Here is a 15,382-nt window from a genome sequence, read left to right on the forward strand (position 1 = left end):
TGAAAGGTCACCCAAATATACTTCCATTAGACACAAATTATAAACAAATGAGATCTACACCTCCACTTAATATATTCACTTTGAATACAAACTACAACAAAAAATTGTGACCCAAAAGAACAACATAAGCACTCACAGACATGAAACTACAAAGCTGAAATTGCAGTACATGTATGTATTCACGCAAAAACCCCGAAGGGGGATTCCCGCCCTCTCTCGCCGATAAGAACCTCGTATTATCTTATTTCTTCTATCCCAGGAAAGAACTTTGGTAGAGCAAAACAAAATCATGTCGAATGGTATTAAAAGAAAAGTCAATGAGAACCGAATCTTACGAGTAACAATCCCTACTGCCAATTGGTTTCGAAATCTATTTAGGCGTCATCAGCTTTTTCATTAGAAGGGGTTCCCGCGAGCCAGCCCCAGACGCCACCTGAGCTCTGCTTTTTAGCATTTAGTGCTGCTTGTTCAGATGCAGCCTTTTGTCGCTGGAGGAGTTCAAGTTCTTTCTGCAATGCGTCCATTGTTTGGAGCTTCTGTCGTAGTTCTGCAAGTTCAACCTGCTCGTTCAAAGAGTAATTAGCAGAAAATTTGAACCCAGAAGTGCAACATATCTTGTTTGGCGACGCAATCATCTTGATGAACCGAGAATCAAGTGATAGTCGTCCACATTTGCGAGGCAAAAGGTAAACTCGGTTAGTACATGATAACATACCTCAAGTTTGAAACATCTTGACTGCTCAGATCCTAGTTGACCACGTACTGATTGAAGCTCCTACAAAATCAGTATGAGAAAATCAATGGAAACTCATAGGGCAGAAAACATACAAGAATTACATGTGCTCTTGAAAAATTGGATAATCAAAACCAATAGTGGACAATAAAAAAAATCTCCGTCCAATCCCCAGCGTCGAGAGAATTGTCCAAGAATTATTTGTGCCCTTGAAAATGCACAATCATAATTTCTTTGTGAACATAAAGTACCTTGTACAGGTCAGTGTTGCGAGTCTCTGCTTCTGCTAAATCTTGCTTTAATTGGAGAGTTTGCGCTTTCTCCTTGCTGAGTGATGATTCTAATTCTTCTTTCTCTGCTTTGAGGGTCGCTATATGTTCATTGGTACCCTTGCCTCTTGATTTCTGCATAAGAGTTCAGATGTTTGAGTAAAATAATACGCAAGACGCAACATTGTGGCCAAATCTCCACATAATTTTTAACATCACATACCATGGCATCTGAGTCAACATTGTCCATTTCAATTTCCCTAACTTTTCCTTCTTGCCCTGTTTCAGACTCCACATCTCTGGTAGCACTTTGATTATGCACAGCAGAAACACTGTCTGGAACAGGAGTTTCCTTCATCTTTGATTGCAAGGTTGACTTGTGGCTTGGTTTCAGAACGTTAACCTAACAGAGAGAAGCAAATTTAACATGACAATAGAACAGGAGCACCATACGCTACAAGACCATGAAAGCTCATCCTTACCTCATTGTTGTAACGCCCATTGTATCCTCCAAATGATACGAGGACATCTTCACCATTGTAAGAACCTACGACCAGACTTAGTCCCTGAAAATGGAAACAATTAGATCGTCATTCCACTACATTACTGCTGGCAGTGAATCATCTCAACTTTTACATGGTACCAATCGATCATGGATGCAAAGATCTTATCATGATTCATAATTAATGTGGTACCAAGGAATGTAGCTCAAAGCCATTCAAGCTAGGTTAACTATACAGAGTTCCCAAGAATCGAATACCTCACTAGCAACAGGAATGCGCCCTTCAACAGTAGTTACAACAGACCAAACAAGCGTGGACATATTTAGGACAACAGTTTCTGAAACGCCTGCAAAAATGAAAAATGAAGAGATCAATACCTAACCGCGTAGAGTAAAGTGGATTCCGGTTAAAAAATAGATCAACCAGAAGTTTTATGAATTCCAAAACCAACCAGATGCAAATATTATAGCATAAACCAACCAGATGCAAAAAAAAATATAGCATACATACCACTCTTGTTGTCACCACCGCCAACTATGAACCAATTCTCTCCAACAGTTACACCTGCATGTCCAGCCCGTGGAGTTGGTATTTCACCTTGTTGTGTGGGTCTTGACCACTCCATCTATACAGTCCAAATATATGAGTGAGTGATAGTTTTACCAAGCATGTAAACAAATTTCAGAATTGACTAGTTGTCTCACACTTTGCAAATCAAGGACATGGAGATCATTGTAACAAGTGGCATGAGAACCACCACCAAATATAAGAAGATAGCGGTCAGCATGGACCGCAGCAGCATGATCAGACCTCAGAGAAGGAGGCACCCCTCTGTGAAAGATTGAAATTTATGAACCTCAAAAGTTGATCAAAGAACGAGCATGTCTTGAACATATATTTTCTAGTCTATCCCATTCCAAGCCCTTGTAGAAATATGTGCCAACATTTATTGTTATCATTAATGCTGAAAAATGCCTTTTTCAAATACAGCAGTATACATCCTTTAACAAAATTTGCCAATATGTGAGTCAAACCATCAAAAGAGAAAAACAACATGCTACTAATGGTTCTGAAGTTTCAAGATAAATCTTACACAGCATCAATCTCATCCCACGTCATTGTTTCTAGGTCAAGAATATGCAGGTCATTCAAGAGAGATCTCTTTGCATCTTGTCCCCCGAAAATAACCAAGTTACCTCCAACAAGAGACACGGATTGACCTCCACGCGATGCCTGTAAAACATGCATGGGAAAGGACCATGATTCCCATAATTCCAACCCCACTCTTGTGCTTACACTCAGATTTTCACAAATATGAACAGTAGAGCAAATAAATAAATACCGGCGGTTTCCCATAAGTCTTTAACAATGACCACGAGCAAGTTTGTAGATCAAATGCCTTCACTGTCGAGCCAATACAGGGGGGAAAGCATAAGAAAGCAGTAATTGAATCAAGGCAAAGAAAATATGGCAAAATAATGAGGCTGCATGAACGTGAAATGTGTTTGTCTTACTACTTTGAAAGCACAAATTTAATACTTAAATGGACCAGTCCTGAAAAGCTTTAACTGGAATGCAGACAGAGGTTCTCTTGAGCAATGGTTAAAGCAGAAAGACTGAGATATCACCCAAGGTCTGATATCATCAGAAAACGAAAGGGCATTACAATAATAATTATTATTAGTTCTTACCCTGAATAGAATCAGTAGGATCCTTTGTATGTCCAGCAATTGAAATAAGTTTATTCTCCCAAGGTATCTACAGAAACAGAGAAATGATTGCACATTACTGTGAGTATTCATAATCGTGACGACAAAAGTTGGCAAAAAGAGATGGATACTCATGTATTAACTAAGGGGCACTACTAACCAACGAATGACCGGCGCATGGGGTTACTGTTACCGGTGAGGCTGCCTCAACTGACTCAGCCACAGATTTGGCCTCGATCTTTGACCAACTCCAACTCCTCAAGTCCAAGACCTGTATTGTACTTCCAATTAGCAAGAACAAGAAAAAGGATTTATAAAACAAAAACACAAAAATTACACCATAGTAAGACTTGGCCAACCGTCCAATGTAGAATACTTATGATTTGTGAATTTGTATAGGTGCATACATGCAAATATGTTGCTTACATGGAGATCATTTAGGTAACGACCATTGTGATTTCCACCATGTATGTACATCTTGTCTTGAATAACCGCTGCTCCATGCTGAAAAGGTGAGAACACTGTGTTCAAAAAGAAGAAGGCAGAGAAGATGAAGAAAATAAAGATACAGATATCCAAATACCTCATATCGGGATTTTGGGCGAAGGCCAGATACTGGAGGTGCAGTCCATTGATCATAGACAACAACTGATCCAAAGCCTTCAGAGACAACATCTTTATCCTGAGCTTCCACTATGCTCCCGTTTTCAGTGGAGATTGTCTTGGTCTCGGGAAAAGAGTTACCATTCTCGACAACTGGCTGAATACTTGAATTTTGCTATAACCAACCAAAAATAACAAAAACACAGAGAAACTCTAAGTACAAAAGACTGAGGAAGAGTCGCATGTTCACCGTAAGGGACAATAATCATGGATTAGCCAAGAAGACAAGCAACCCTTGAAATCTCTAAGAGATTTGCAGATTAAGCAAGTTCTTCTAGTTTATGATCAATTGGCAATTGACAAGAAAGAAAATAGAATATCATAGAAACAACTTCCATACTCACATTCATTTGTACATCTACCACAGGCTCTGAAACAAAGTTTGATGCTCTTGAATACCAACCTGGGTCTTCCTCCTACCCAAAAAATAATGCAAATCAAGATATATTAGCAGAGCTTCAGCCGCAAGACAAAAACATACACCTGAAAATCTTATTACCTCTAATATTTTCACAAAAAGACGCATTGCTTCAGTGGAAGCCATGTCTGCAAGCTTCTTCCAGCTGGAAATTGTATATGTGAAATACCATTAAAAACAAACTCAATACAGTACGATTACATGCATAATATTGCATATATAAAACACAATTTGCAGCTGCAGTATAACACAGTTGCAGTCCTTTACCCAAAGGTTTGTATAGGATTGTATCATAGGCGAGGTTCCTAAAGGATAGATTTAAATGAAATGCAACAATATAGAGAGATTTTCCGTCAATATTTTCACAGATGGTTTCATTTCAGTGAACCTATTCCTATCAGTCATAATTAGCTTACATTTCTCTCTAATCTAGCAGTCATAGGCCCAAAAATTCCACAGATAACTTGCGGGGTTCGACATCTAATCTTTTTATACCGATACACCAAATCCACATCGTCCCAGTGCTCCATACTTATAGTCAGACCTTGTTATTCAGTGGTACGTAAGTTCAACCATCAAAACAGCAACTACTGAACCAAACTAATGAAACTATGAAAAAATTCTAATCAGTCCAGATTCAGTATATATCGTACACACCTCCGGACACATGAATATCATCTTAAAATGAGAATACGAAAGTGGTAACTAGAAGCGTACCTGCTCCATTTGCTTTTCTCAACAGCATTCCAAGCGCTAGGTTCCGGGGCATTACAAGGCCCTACGGTAGCCTGCCATTGCAATTGTACAACCAATTGAATGCGTACAATAACACATTACATTGACATAATTCACAAACATGCATCCATAATTACACATAGATACATACACAATTGCATAGATAAGGAGAATTCAATCCAAGTATTAGATCAACATCCAAAATATACAAATCTGGATTTCGATATTCCAGATCTACCTTAATTACACACACAACATCATTGCAGAAACTAAACGCGAAATAAACAACGCAGAAATCAAACACTCTACTGAACAATCGAAATCGAAAACCACATCACCAATCAAAACCACATCAGAACGCAAATCAACCACTCCATGGCAACAAACCCGAGCAAAAATTGTCAGAAATGAGATTGAAAATCAGTAACTATCGAAAACGCAAAAAGTTGCCGCGGAGTAAGAAGCACATCAACCGCGCAGTTGGAATTTGCACGAGCAATGCGATCGAGTATTAGAAAGATAGGGATTGAGATCGAATTTTCAGAAATGTGAGAGGAACGGGATCGGAGGAGGAAGTAGAGGGAGGTACCTGCTGATACAAGGCGTAGAGTATGAGAGCGGACTCGGAGCTGAACTTGGCGCGAACGGCTTTGGAGGCGGAGCGAGGAGATCCGTCGAAGCCGGCGTAGGAGGCCGCCGCGTAAAACCTCTGGGGGTATTGGAGCCCCGAGCTCGCCCGAGCCATAGCCATTTTTTCTCTGTTTTCTCTCAAACGGGTACGGGTCTATGCTTCGTGCGTTTTCTTGTAAGAGAGAGAGCAAGAGCAACGTATTATTTGTGGGATTTGTGGGGAGTTTTATTTAATTAAATTAAATATTTGAAGGAGATTGAGGAGAGATTTATCAGTGATCGGCACACGAAGTAGTATATTACGAGTTACTAAACAAATGACAAAATATATATGCTGAAAAATTAATAACTTAAAAAATAAAATTTTCTACCGTTTATATAAAAACTATACCATATTCCATCGTAATAAAAAAATTTCTCGAGATGGAGGGCGTGTTTGGGAATTTTGAGAAGTCGAGCGAAGGAAGTCAATTGCTTAATGGGACGTGGGCGCTTGACATCTGCGTCGTGGGATGTCAAAAGTCTTTCATCGTGGGATGTCAAAGTCTTTCTTTTGTGAGTCTAATTTGGTTGGGATCTAAGCACTACTCAAAATTTGTTTTTAGGAAAATTATATTTGAACTCGGACTTTCTGTTTAATGAATGGGGTGTGCTATCCACACACCTCATTTTACTTCTCACACACCCCTTGATAATTTATGTTCATTGATCTTCTTCAATTCATCTGATCCGACGGCCAAAAATTAAAAAGGTGTGTGAGAAGTAAAATAGGGTGTGTGGATATCACACCCCTAATGAATATTGAAAGGTGGTAGGTGACCAATGTGTTAATAGTGGTGGCAACAACGGTGTCGTCAGTGGCGGATACATATTGGAATCAAGGTGGTCTCAGGATTATTTGGTGTCTGAAAAATATACATACGGGGATATTTTGAGCATACTTCGGCAGCACTCGACAAGTTGCGTTGATAGCACTTGACGAATTCTCTTGATGACCTCATCATATTGGTTCAGTATAAGTTGATCTCTATTGATGTATGTGCAATATGATTAGCATGACGACAATAAACTCACTAAGTGTTTGACGAAATGCCTCAATGAATAAACTAGTTTTTTTTTTCTATTAAAAAAGCTTAGACCTTTTAACATTGAGATTCCCAATATTTGAATTCTGAATCTGTCACTGAATGACGTAAGTTGCAATGTGATGGTGACGACGATAAATGATGTAAGTGACAACGTGATGGTGACGACGATGGAAGTGAGAATGGAATAGTACATACACGGCGGCGGTGGTAACTATGGTGATGGTCATGCAGTTGACCCCATGTTCTTCAAAAATAGGGTGCGAATTGTTTACCTCTTATTTATCATCCATAAAATTGACATAAAAAATAGGCACAGACCTATGTGGAGGTTTATCGGCCTTCGCCTAGATGGAAATTTTTAATTTTATTTTTCAAAATTAGGATTTAGAAGAGCTTAGTGGTTAACGTTGAGAGCAATTGAAAATAATCAATCCAACCTTAACCACTAAGCTCTTCTAAATCCTAATCCACAACATTGTATACAAAGTAAATCTATCTCAGTCAACTTTGGAATCTTAGGTCCTTACTTGATAAAAACTCTTTTGATATGTATGCGGATGACTTTCTACTTTTTAGCTTGTGCACGACATATTAAAGATTGTGTTGAGAAAACTAAAAGTTAATCAATTCATTTGGGTTATAATCTTATTTATTGACATGGTTGATTGTCTAAAGTGTATAAACAAAATATTTGAATCACGTATTCATTCTAAAAAATTAGAGTCAAAGTACCATTTGATATTACAAATAATCCTTACAAGTACAAGACGCCTTGAAGATTGAGGGGTGTTATTGAGAATATTCGGCTATCTGTTGTAAAATCGATGGCGGGTGCAGTGGAGTAAATGAAACAAGACACAAAATTTACGAGGTTCCTCTACAGTCAGTGTGACTGGAGTACGTCCTCGGGGCAGCAGTGGTGCTTTCATTATAATTTGAAATAATAGAAGTACAAATATAACTCCTTTTATTATCTCCCCCTCATCTTCCTCTTCTTCCTCTCTTCCTCTTCTTTCTCTCTCTTCTTTCCTCTCTCTCTCTCTTCCTTTCTTCCTTTTCCTTCTTCTCTCCCGTGAACCCCTTTCTTCCTCTTCCTCTCATTCATTTTATAATCAAAGAGGACACTATTCACCTTACAAATTTTCCACAAATGAATAGTGAAAATAATGTGAATAAATAGTAACAAACTATTCATGTGGGCCATCCACATAATATTTACAACACTCCCCCTTGGATGGCCACAAATCTTCGACTGACTCGTTAAAATCTTGATCTGTTTTAAATGCTCCCCCTGATGAGTATCTCCTCCTGATTTCAAATCATTTAGGTTGATCGTTGATCGTTCTACTTTAGTCTCTTAGTAAGAAGAGTTGCTGAAAGAATTGCTTTACTTGTTGTTAACTTTCCACAGGCTTTTTCTTGAACTGGGTTGTAGGAATTTCTGCTAGACTTGCATCCAAAGGTCTGAATTTACTCCTTTTATCTGGAGCGGAATTTGATTCAAAAGTGGTGGACACTTGATCTTGAATCGGACTTGTGATTTCTTCAAGGACCTTCGAGGATTGATCTTGAATGAAATTGGACCATGAGGAGCTTCATGTGGCAAGTGATCTTCAGTTTTGTTAGGGATGAATCAGCACGCGTTTGTTGCGCTTGTCTCCACATGCTTCAATGTATCATTTTCACTTTCCTTACCTGCTCCCCTTGCTTAAGTAGTATTTTCCTTGCTTTTCCCCCATGCATGTGTGGCATCTTCTCTTGTAGGATTTGTCCCCTGATGCAGGAGAGGAATGCAAACCCTTGCATTTGAATGGTTCATCACTTCTTGGTGACTGGAGACCCAGCTCCAACCGTTAAAGATGACTACTCGAGAGCAACACTAGGTAAGCAATCAGGAAAGGTTCCAGGCAGTCGGTTCCTTACCGGGCGTTTGAGTGGAAGTTCCGACATATTGCTTTCTTTATCCTTGTCTTCGTAGGCAAGAACAAGGACAAAGGAAATGACAGGGAGATTGCATGATATGAGATAATCTTGCTCTGGTCCCTGAAGATATGTGATAATCTTGCTCTGGTGTGACATGTTTGAAGAGGTATTCTCGGAGAGGAAGAAAACTAAGTATTTCGAGATGCTATGTTGAAGATGCATTCTCGAAGATGAGGAAAAGTTAGGTATTCTTGCAGTGTTGCAGGTCTGCCTTGTTATGAAGAACATAGGTCGACATATATAGAGATTTCCCAATAGCAAGTGGTGGTGCTGTGCTTTTACTCTTGTCAGCAACTGTGGTGTAAATAGAACAGTAAGATTTACGCGGTTTCAACTTTGTCAGAGATCTTTGACAAAATTGCACGCGACATCTGAAAAGCTGGGATTACGTCTGAAAAATGACAACGAACTTTATTCAGGAAAATCTGGCTTTTTGAAATTCGGAGAGCCGTGTCGCTTCGATCTTTGAACAAGCGGCTCTGTTGCCTCTTCTTTTATAGAGACATCAATTGCGTTCAAGAGTATGCTCAGAAAGTTGCTGCTTGAGAAATTTCCACCTTCTTGCACTTCTGAAATTTTATTTGACCTCTATTTTTCCTTCATCATTTCTGAAAAAAATGACTTGCCCATCTAACATTTGCTTAGATTTGAGTCTTAGGAGTGATACAGACGAGCAACGTCATGATAATATATGGCGCCCGTCCTTCTTATCTTCGAATGGTCCTCTTACGGTTGGGGACTCTGTGATGAAGAATAACATAACCGCTACTGTGGTAGCTAGGAATCTTCTCACTCCAAGGGATAACAAGATCCTTTCAGAACGGTCTGAAGAGTCGGCCGTTCAAGACTCCTTGGCTCTCAGTGTTCAGTGTGCTGGCTCTGTGTCCAATATGGGCCAACGCCTACTTGCTCAAACTCGCCAAGTTGAATTATTGATGGCGGAGGTGGCAAGTCTTAAACAAGAGATCAGAGGGCTCAAACACGAGAATAGGGTGTTACACGTGCTTGCAAATAGTTACACTACGAGCATGAAAAGAAAGCTCGACCAACTGCAGGAATCTGAAAGTCGAATTCAAAGTGATCACCAGAGGTTTGTTGCTAGATTCCGAAAGCAACTGATGTCTTCCCCTTCTGGTGTTTTGCTAAGTATTGGGGTGTCACATGATCAATCTCCAGTGCCTCCTCCTTCTGGGGTACTTCCGAGTACTGAGGCTGCACATGAGTAACCTTTGTGAAGGCTCCATCCTGTTTGTTTATTTTAACTCATGTGTATGTATATATCTGTAATTTCTTAGAGATATTAATAAATAAGCTTTATTTCATTCAATGTATTGTGCCAAATACAATAAAGCATATACTTCACTAAGATGTGGTACTTCTGGACCAAGTATTAATTTATCTTTACCCTCACGAAGATAAATGATTATTCTTAGTGTCTTCATCATATGAGTATTCAACTCATAATCTTCAATCCATATGGTTCTTTTAATATCATAAATATCATGGATAAGATTCGTGTTGGTAGATTGTTCGATCTGCAGCTCGAAACAATAATTCCTTCAACACTTTATAATTTTTCTAGACTCTTCAGGAGTCCCAATTTAATATCATCAACTCTTCAAGAGTTATAATGTATTGTCATTGACTCTTGCAAGAGATTTTAGTATGTTGCAACAATATCATAATGATAGTACTCACTAAGGCAATTTATATCATCCATTGATATTGAGTATATAATTTATGCTTTACCCTTCGGGGGCTTACTTCAAGCAATTTGAATCCTTCAGGGATTTTCTACACTTCATGACACATTTTCCTTTGGAATTTATACAGAGCAATTTGCTCCCATGTATATTTGAGGGATTTACTTATGGAGATATGATGTGGGTGACTCACAACCCTTCATATATAATTCTCCATTTATATGAACTCGTTTACAACCTTGTGTCATATCATGTAAGTGTATTACACTGTATTACAAATGCTCATATATAACCTCATTGGTTCAACATCTTTTGGCTATTTGTATTACATTCAAATATATAGGTCCATTTTTCCACGTTCTTACAAAATTGTAATGGAATTGCCTTTCTCCATTTTGGCCAATAATTTTTCTTTTGTCGACGAACAAAAGAACGTGACTCAATATTAACACATCTCATTGATGAATTTAGTAGCTACTTGTAAAAACCAAAATTACCATTGGTTATCATCAATCTGTGATCCCATATTCTCATGTGCATGCGCATGCATAAAAGCTTTTCATTTCTTTGGATATCCATTGCCTCTTCAAGGGCATTACACTATCTCTTCCAGGATAGTCATAGTTTAGAGAATGCGGATCATAACCTCTTCTTGAGCGTTATAGAGCTTGGATTTTAATCTCCACTTCCAAGAGTTGAGTCATTTAGAACCTATACGTCAATCATGCTTCATGCATGAGACATCAATATTCCCATGTCTGTGGATTGTCATATCTGGGACGTGTATCCATGCGACGACTGTCATGCTTCTGGCATGCAACAGTTATGCTTCGGGAATGCAATAGTTCAGGAGTGCCATATTATTATTCTTTCGAATAACTGAACCTTTTGAGTCTAAAAATCTACCACGCTTCAGGCGTGCAACAGATAAATCATTTACTGTCTCATTATTTTTGTCCAACAGGGACATCAATTCTTGTAGGCACATTTGCAGTAAGTATATGTGATTTCATCACTTTCGTTGCATCATTCAATTATTCATATTTCATTTTCATATTGATTACTTCGTGAATCAAAATAAAACAAATTCTCTTCGTTCTTCTGGAACGGTCTTTTCTTATCATTCTTCTGGAATGATATTTTCTCATCGTTCTTCTGGAACAATGTTATTTTCTCCCCCTAATGACGGGAAAACTGTCTTATCAAAATCATAGTCCGCAAATCATGCGGTAGACATATCCCCAGTCAAGGGTTCCAAATATTGAATGATAGATGGTGTTCAACATCAATGCCTAATCTACGATGATGCCTCATTTCAGTACGTTGTGGCAGTCTTACAGGCACATAGATAACACAACCAAAAACTCGTAAATGTATAATGTTTGACTAGTTCCCAAACACGAGTTGTACTGAGCAATATTGATGGTTGGAAATTGGTCTCATCCGAACTTAATAATGCGTCATGTAAAATGACATGTCCCCATGTAGAAAACTGGTAATTTCGTTTTCATGAGCAGAGCGCGGGTAATCAATTTCATCCGCTTAATAAATGCTTCTGCTAAACCATTTTAAGTATGGACATAAGGAACTTCTGGTCCTTATTAAATAGTTTATGAACTGAAACTTTTATGACCTTTATTATAATTAAGTTGAGGCACTGTGGCACTTCAAACTTAAGGCACTCATCAAGGAATTTCATGTCCTGATCGTCAGGATCAAAGGACTTCATGCCTGATCTTTTTGTATGATGGAACTTCGGGTCCAATCATTTTATATGATGAGGATCAAGAAACTGCAGGTTCTGATCTAATCAAGGAACTCTAGGTCCTTGTTATACTCATTGTAATAAAAGATAAGTACAATAAATAAATTAAAGCAATAGACGGTAATTCCAGCCATAATGAATAAACAGCATTTAAGTAAATAAAGCTTATGACAAGGGCTTTAATTCAGCACCATCAAAACTTAAAGCAATAGGCGGTAAAACCGTCCATGGTAAATAAATTGCTTTAAAGTAAATAAAGCTTGTGACAAGGGCTTTGATTCAGCACCATTCATATAAATATCAAAGCTTTAAAGCAAAGGGTAATAATTCTACCCACTATAAATAAATTGCTTTAAATAAATAGAACTTGTGACATGGGCTTTAAACAAACACCATGCACATAAATATGCCAAAACAGAAAATGCAATGATTAAGTCCTCATGTTTTGCTTTTTCATTTTCTTGGTCTGCCACTTCTTTTGTTTCATCCCTTTTATTTTTATTATTATTTCACAGTTCGAAGTCATTTTTGGTTACTCAGTAAATAATAGTAACAATAAGTTCCAATTGGGGTTCCTCCTCCGGTGAGTTTCGAAAAAGTCGAAACGGTTCCCATAAGTTTTGGAGTCAAGAGTGTCTGCAACTTATGAGAAGATCAAACCGTTAGATTTAGTTCAAAATTTAGTATGATATGGATAAGAGGATACCAAACAACTTTCGTGAAGAAACAATTTCGATTTGAGCTACCGAAATGGAGTTTTGGTACTCATAAGGTGGCTGCCCAGTTTTCTGCGGAAATTGGAAACTGGTTTGGTATTTCAGACATCTGCCACGATCGCACCGTTAACATTTTCTGAAATTTTGATATGTTGTAGATACTGAGCAGACGAACAACTTTCAAGAAGAAAGTATTTCAATCCGAGGTCCGCAAGTTGGAGTTCCGAGGCTATTTACATGGCTGTCAAATTCTCTTACAAATTTTTAGTCTTTTACTCTTTTGCTTCTGCAAAGGATGATATACAGTCATATAACAATATATATAGTTGCTTCAAGAAAATCAATTGTACTGAGATTTGAAGATGAAATGAAAATTGTTTCTTATCTGTGAGATTCCAGCTGAAGGAGGTGAACAGGATTTGTGGCGTTGTGCTTTCCACTGACATGAGAGCTTCTCGTGCTGATAACGTGTTGTAAAATCGATGGCGGGTGCAGTGGAATAAATGAAACAAGACACAAAATTTACGAGGTTCCTCTACAGTCAGTGTGACTGGAGTACGTCCTCGGGGCAGCAGTGGTGCTTTCATTATAATTTGAAATAATAGAAGTACAAATATAACTCCTTTTATTATCTCCCCCTCATCTTCCTCTTCTTCCTCTCTTCCTCTTCTTTCTCTCTCTTCTTTCCTCTCTCTCTCTCTTCCTTTCTTCCTTTTCATTCTTCTCTCCCGTGAACCCCTTTCTTCCTCTTCCTCTCATTCATTTTATAATCAAAGAGGACACTATTCACCTTACAAATTTTCCACAAATGAATAGTGAAAATAATGTGAATAAATAGTAACAAACTATTCATGTGGGCCATCCACATAATATTTACAACACTATCAACTTTTTTATGTTTTATATTTTAGTGTCATGTGTTTTGAAAAGTGAATTTCTTTATTTTGTTATCGGTGTTAACTTTTTAATGTTTTATGTTGAGATACATAGCTACCTATAAAGGCTAAACATACACAATTTTTTATTGTATTGGTGTGGTTATTCCCTTTTTTTTTAATTAAATTTATTTTCCAAAAAAGAGTAAATAATCAACCCTCCCAATATTTCAATTTACAATAACAAAAATATTTAAAAGGCATTGCTCACTGTCAACTTAGGCTTAATTCTTATGCTACATGGAACTACTTGAGGTCAAAGAAGACCAAAATGAAATACTTGCATTTCTCTTTTGGTGACAAGTTTATTCTCCTGCTTACAAATAACGTATCTTCATAGTAAAAATTTATAATCGGAGACGTTCAATTTCTTAATCTTTATTTGAAATGTGGGTGTAAAAATTAAGGCTCAAGCAATGAGCCATTCCCCATTCATCCTAAATTATCAAACACTTCCATGGAATGTGAAACATGAAGGAATAGGGAGAAAGTGGAACTTGGAGCCCAAGCCTTAACTGTCTATAAAAGGCAATAATTCCACAAGAATGCATGAAGAAATAGAAATAGAAGTGGGAAATAACTTTATAATGTACTGCATCATTTTGACAAAGACTGACGAGCGTTAGAGTGTTTTCTTTCAAGTTCTCTCGCTCTCATTGATGACAACCGAAGATGGTGTTTATAGCTTTTCAACAAGGCTACAATATTATTGTTGAAGGAGACGAAATTTTCCGCTCCAACAATCACCCTACAAAAAACCATTTGTAAATAGATTATTTATTTATTTAAATATATTAAATAAACCAACCGTTCATCGTAAATATGTTACTTGGTGTCTATATCATTGATTTATTTTACATATTTGTATAACTAAATAATCTCAAATCCGAATGATTTTCTGTAAGTATAATTATTTTAGGAAAAATTAGGTTCACATCCTTCTTTTTGTTACTTCATTGATTAAAATCCTATTCATTTTCAATTTTTGATCAAGGTCCTTGGGTATTAATAACATCATTAATTATTTGAATAATAAAATATTTTTATTTTTAAATATATTCATTTAGTGTTAAAAATGCTACAATTAGTATATTTATATTTATGGCTAAATTTGTTATCATATATTTTTATTTTTAGTTTGTACCTATTTTTAATTTGCAAATATTTTTTAATTTGTACCAATTTTCTTTTCATTTTTAAATTGTACCCATATATTAGTTTCTTTTTGTGCCCAATTTTCTAAAGTTTTATTTGTGTTTGTACCCATGTGTATACCGTCACGTGACATTGTATATTTAATCAATGATAGAAAAATTACATATGATATATTTATGTTTTATGCCTAAACTTTGTATCATATATTTATATTTTTAGTTTGTACCCACTTTTGCAACATATTTTTTTAAAATTTGTAGTATTTTCTTTTTAGTTTTATTTTGTACCCATGTATTAATTTCTTTTAGCAGCTATATTTTTAAAAAATTCATTTGTACTCATAATTTTTTAATCTTTTATCTGTACCCTAATTTATT

At 37.0% G+C, this 15,382-nt stretch overlaps 1 protein-coding gene across 1 annotated transcript; it reads right to left on the bottom strand.

The window, feature by feature from the left end:
• Nucleotides 1–5,877, bottom strand: LOC103433931 (acyl-CoA-binding domain-containing protein 4). Its single transcript, XM_008372233.4, has 18 exons — nt 5,620–5,877; nt 5,013–5,083; nt 4,377–4,440; nt 4,222–4,293; nt 3,798–3,992; nt 3,641–3,718; nt 3,375–3,485; nt 3,197–3,263; nt 2,848–2,909; nt 2,599–2,738; nt 2,210–2,336; nt 2,016–2,130; nt 1,763–1,851; nt 1,485–1,568; nt 1,226–1,405; nt 985–1,137; nt 716–775; nt 1–560 (listed from the first exon to the last, which is right to left on the bottom strand). Exons 1-18 carry the CDS (start codon nt 5,779–5,781, stop codon nt 375–377), a joined length of 2,016 nt encoding a protein of 671 aa, XP_008370455.3. The 5' UTR covers nt 5,782–5,877; the 3' UTR covers nt 1–374.
• Nucleotides 5,878–15,382: the final 9,505 nt, after the last annotated feature.

The sequence above is a fragment of the Malus domestica genome, chromosome 04 (genome assembly GCF_042453785.1).
Source record: "Malus domestica chromosome 04, GDT2T_hap1".
Classification (NCBI taxonomy): Eukaryota; Viridiplantae; Streptophyta; class Magnoliopsida; order Rosales; family Rosaceae; genus Malus; species Malus domestica.

Coding starts and splice junctions, on each gene's coding strand:
- LOC103433931 (XM_008372233.4), bottom strand. CDS start 5,781: ATGGCTATGGCTCGGGCGAGCTCGGGGCTCCAATACCCCCAGAGGTTT. Junction 3,993..4,221: donor TGGTAGATGTACAAATGAAT/GTGAGTATGGAA, acceptor GGTTGGTTATAG/CAAAATTCAAGTATTCAGCC. Junction 1,569..1,762: donor GCATTCCTGTTGCTAGTGAG/GTATTCGATTCT, acceptor TTCCATTTTCAG/GGACTAAGTCTGGTCGTAGG.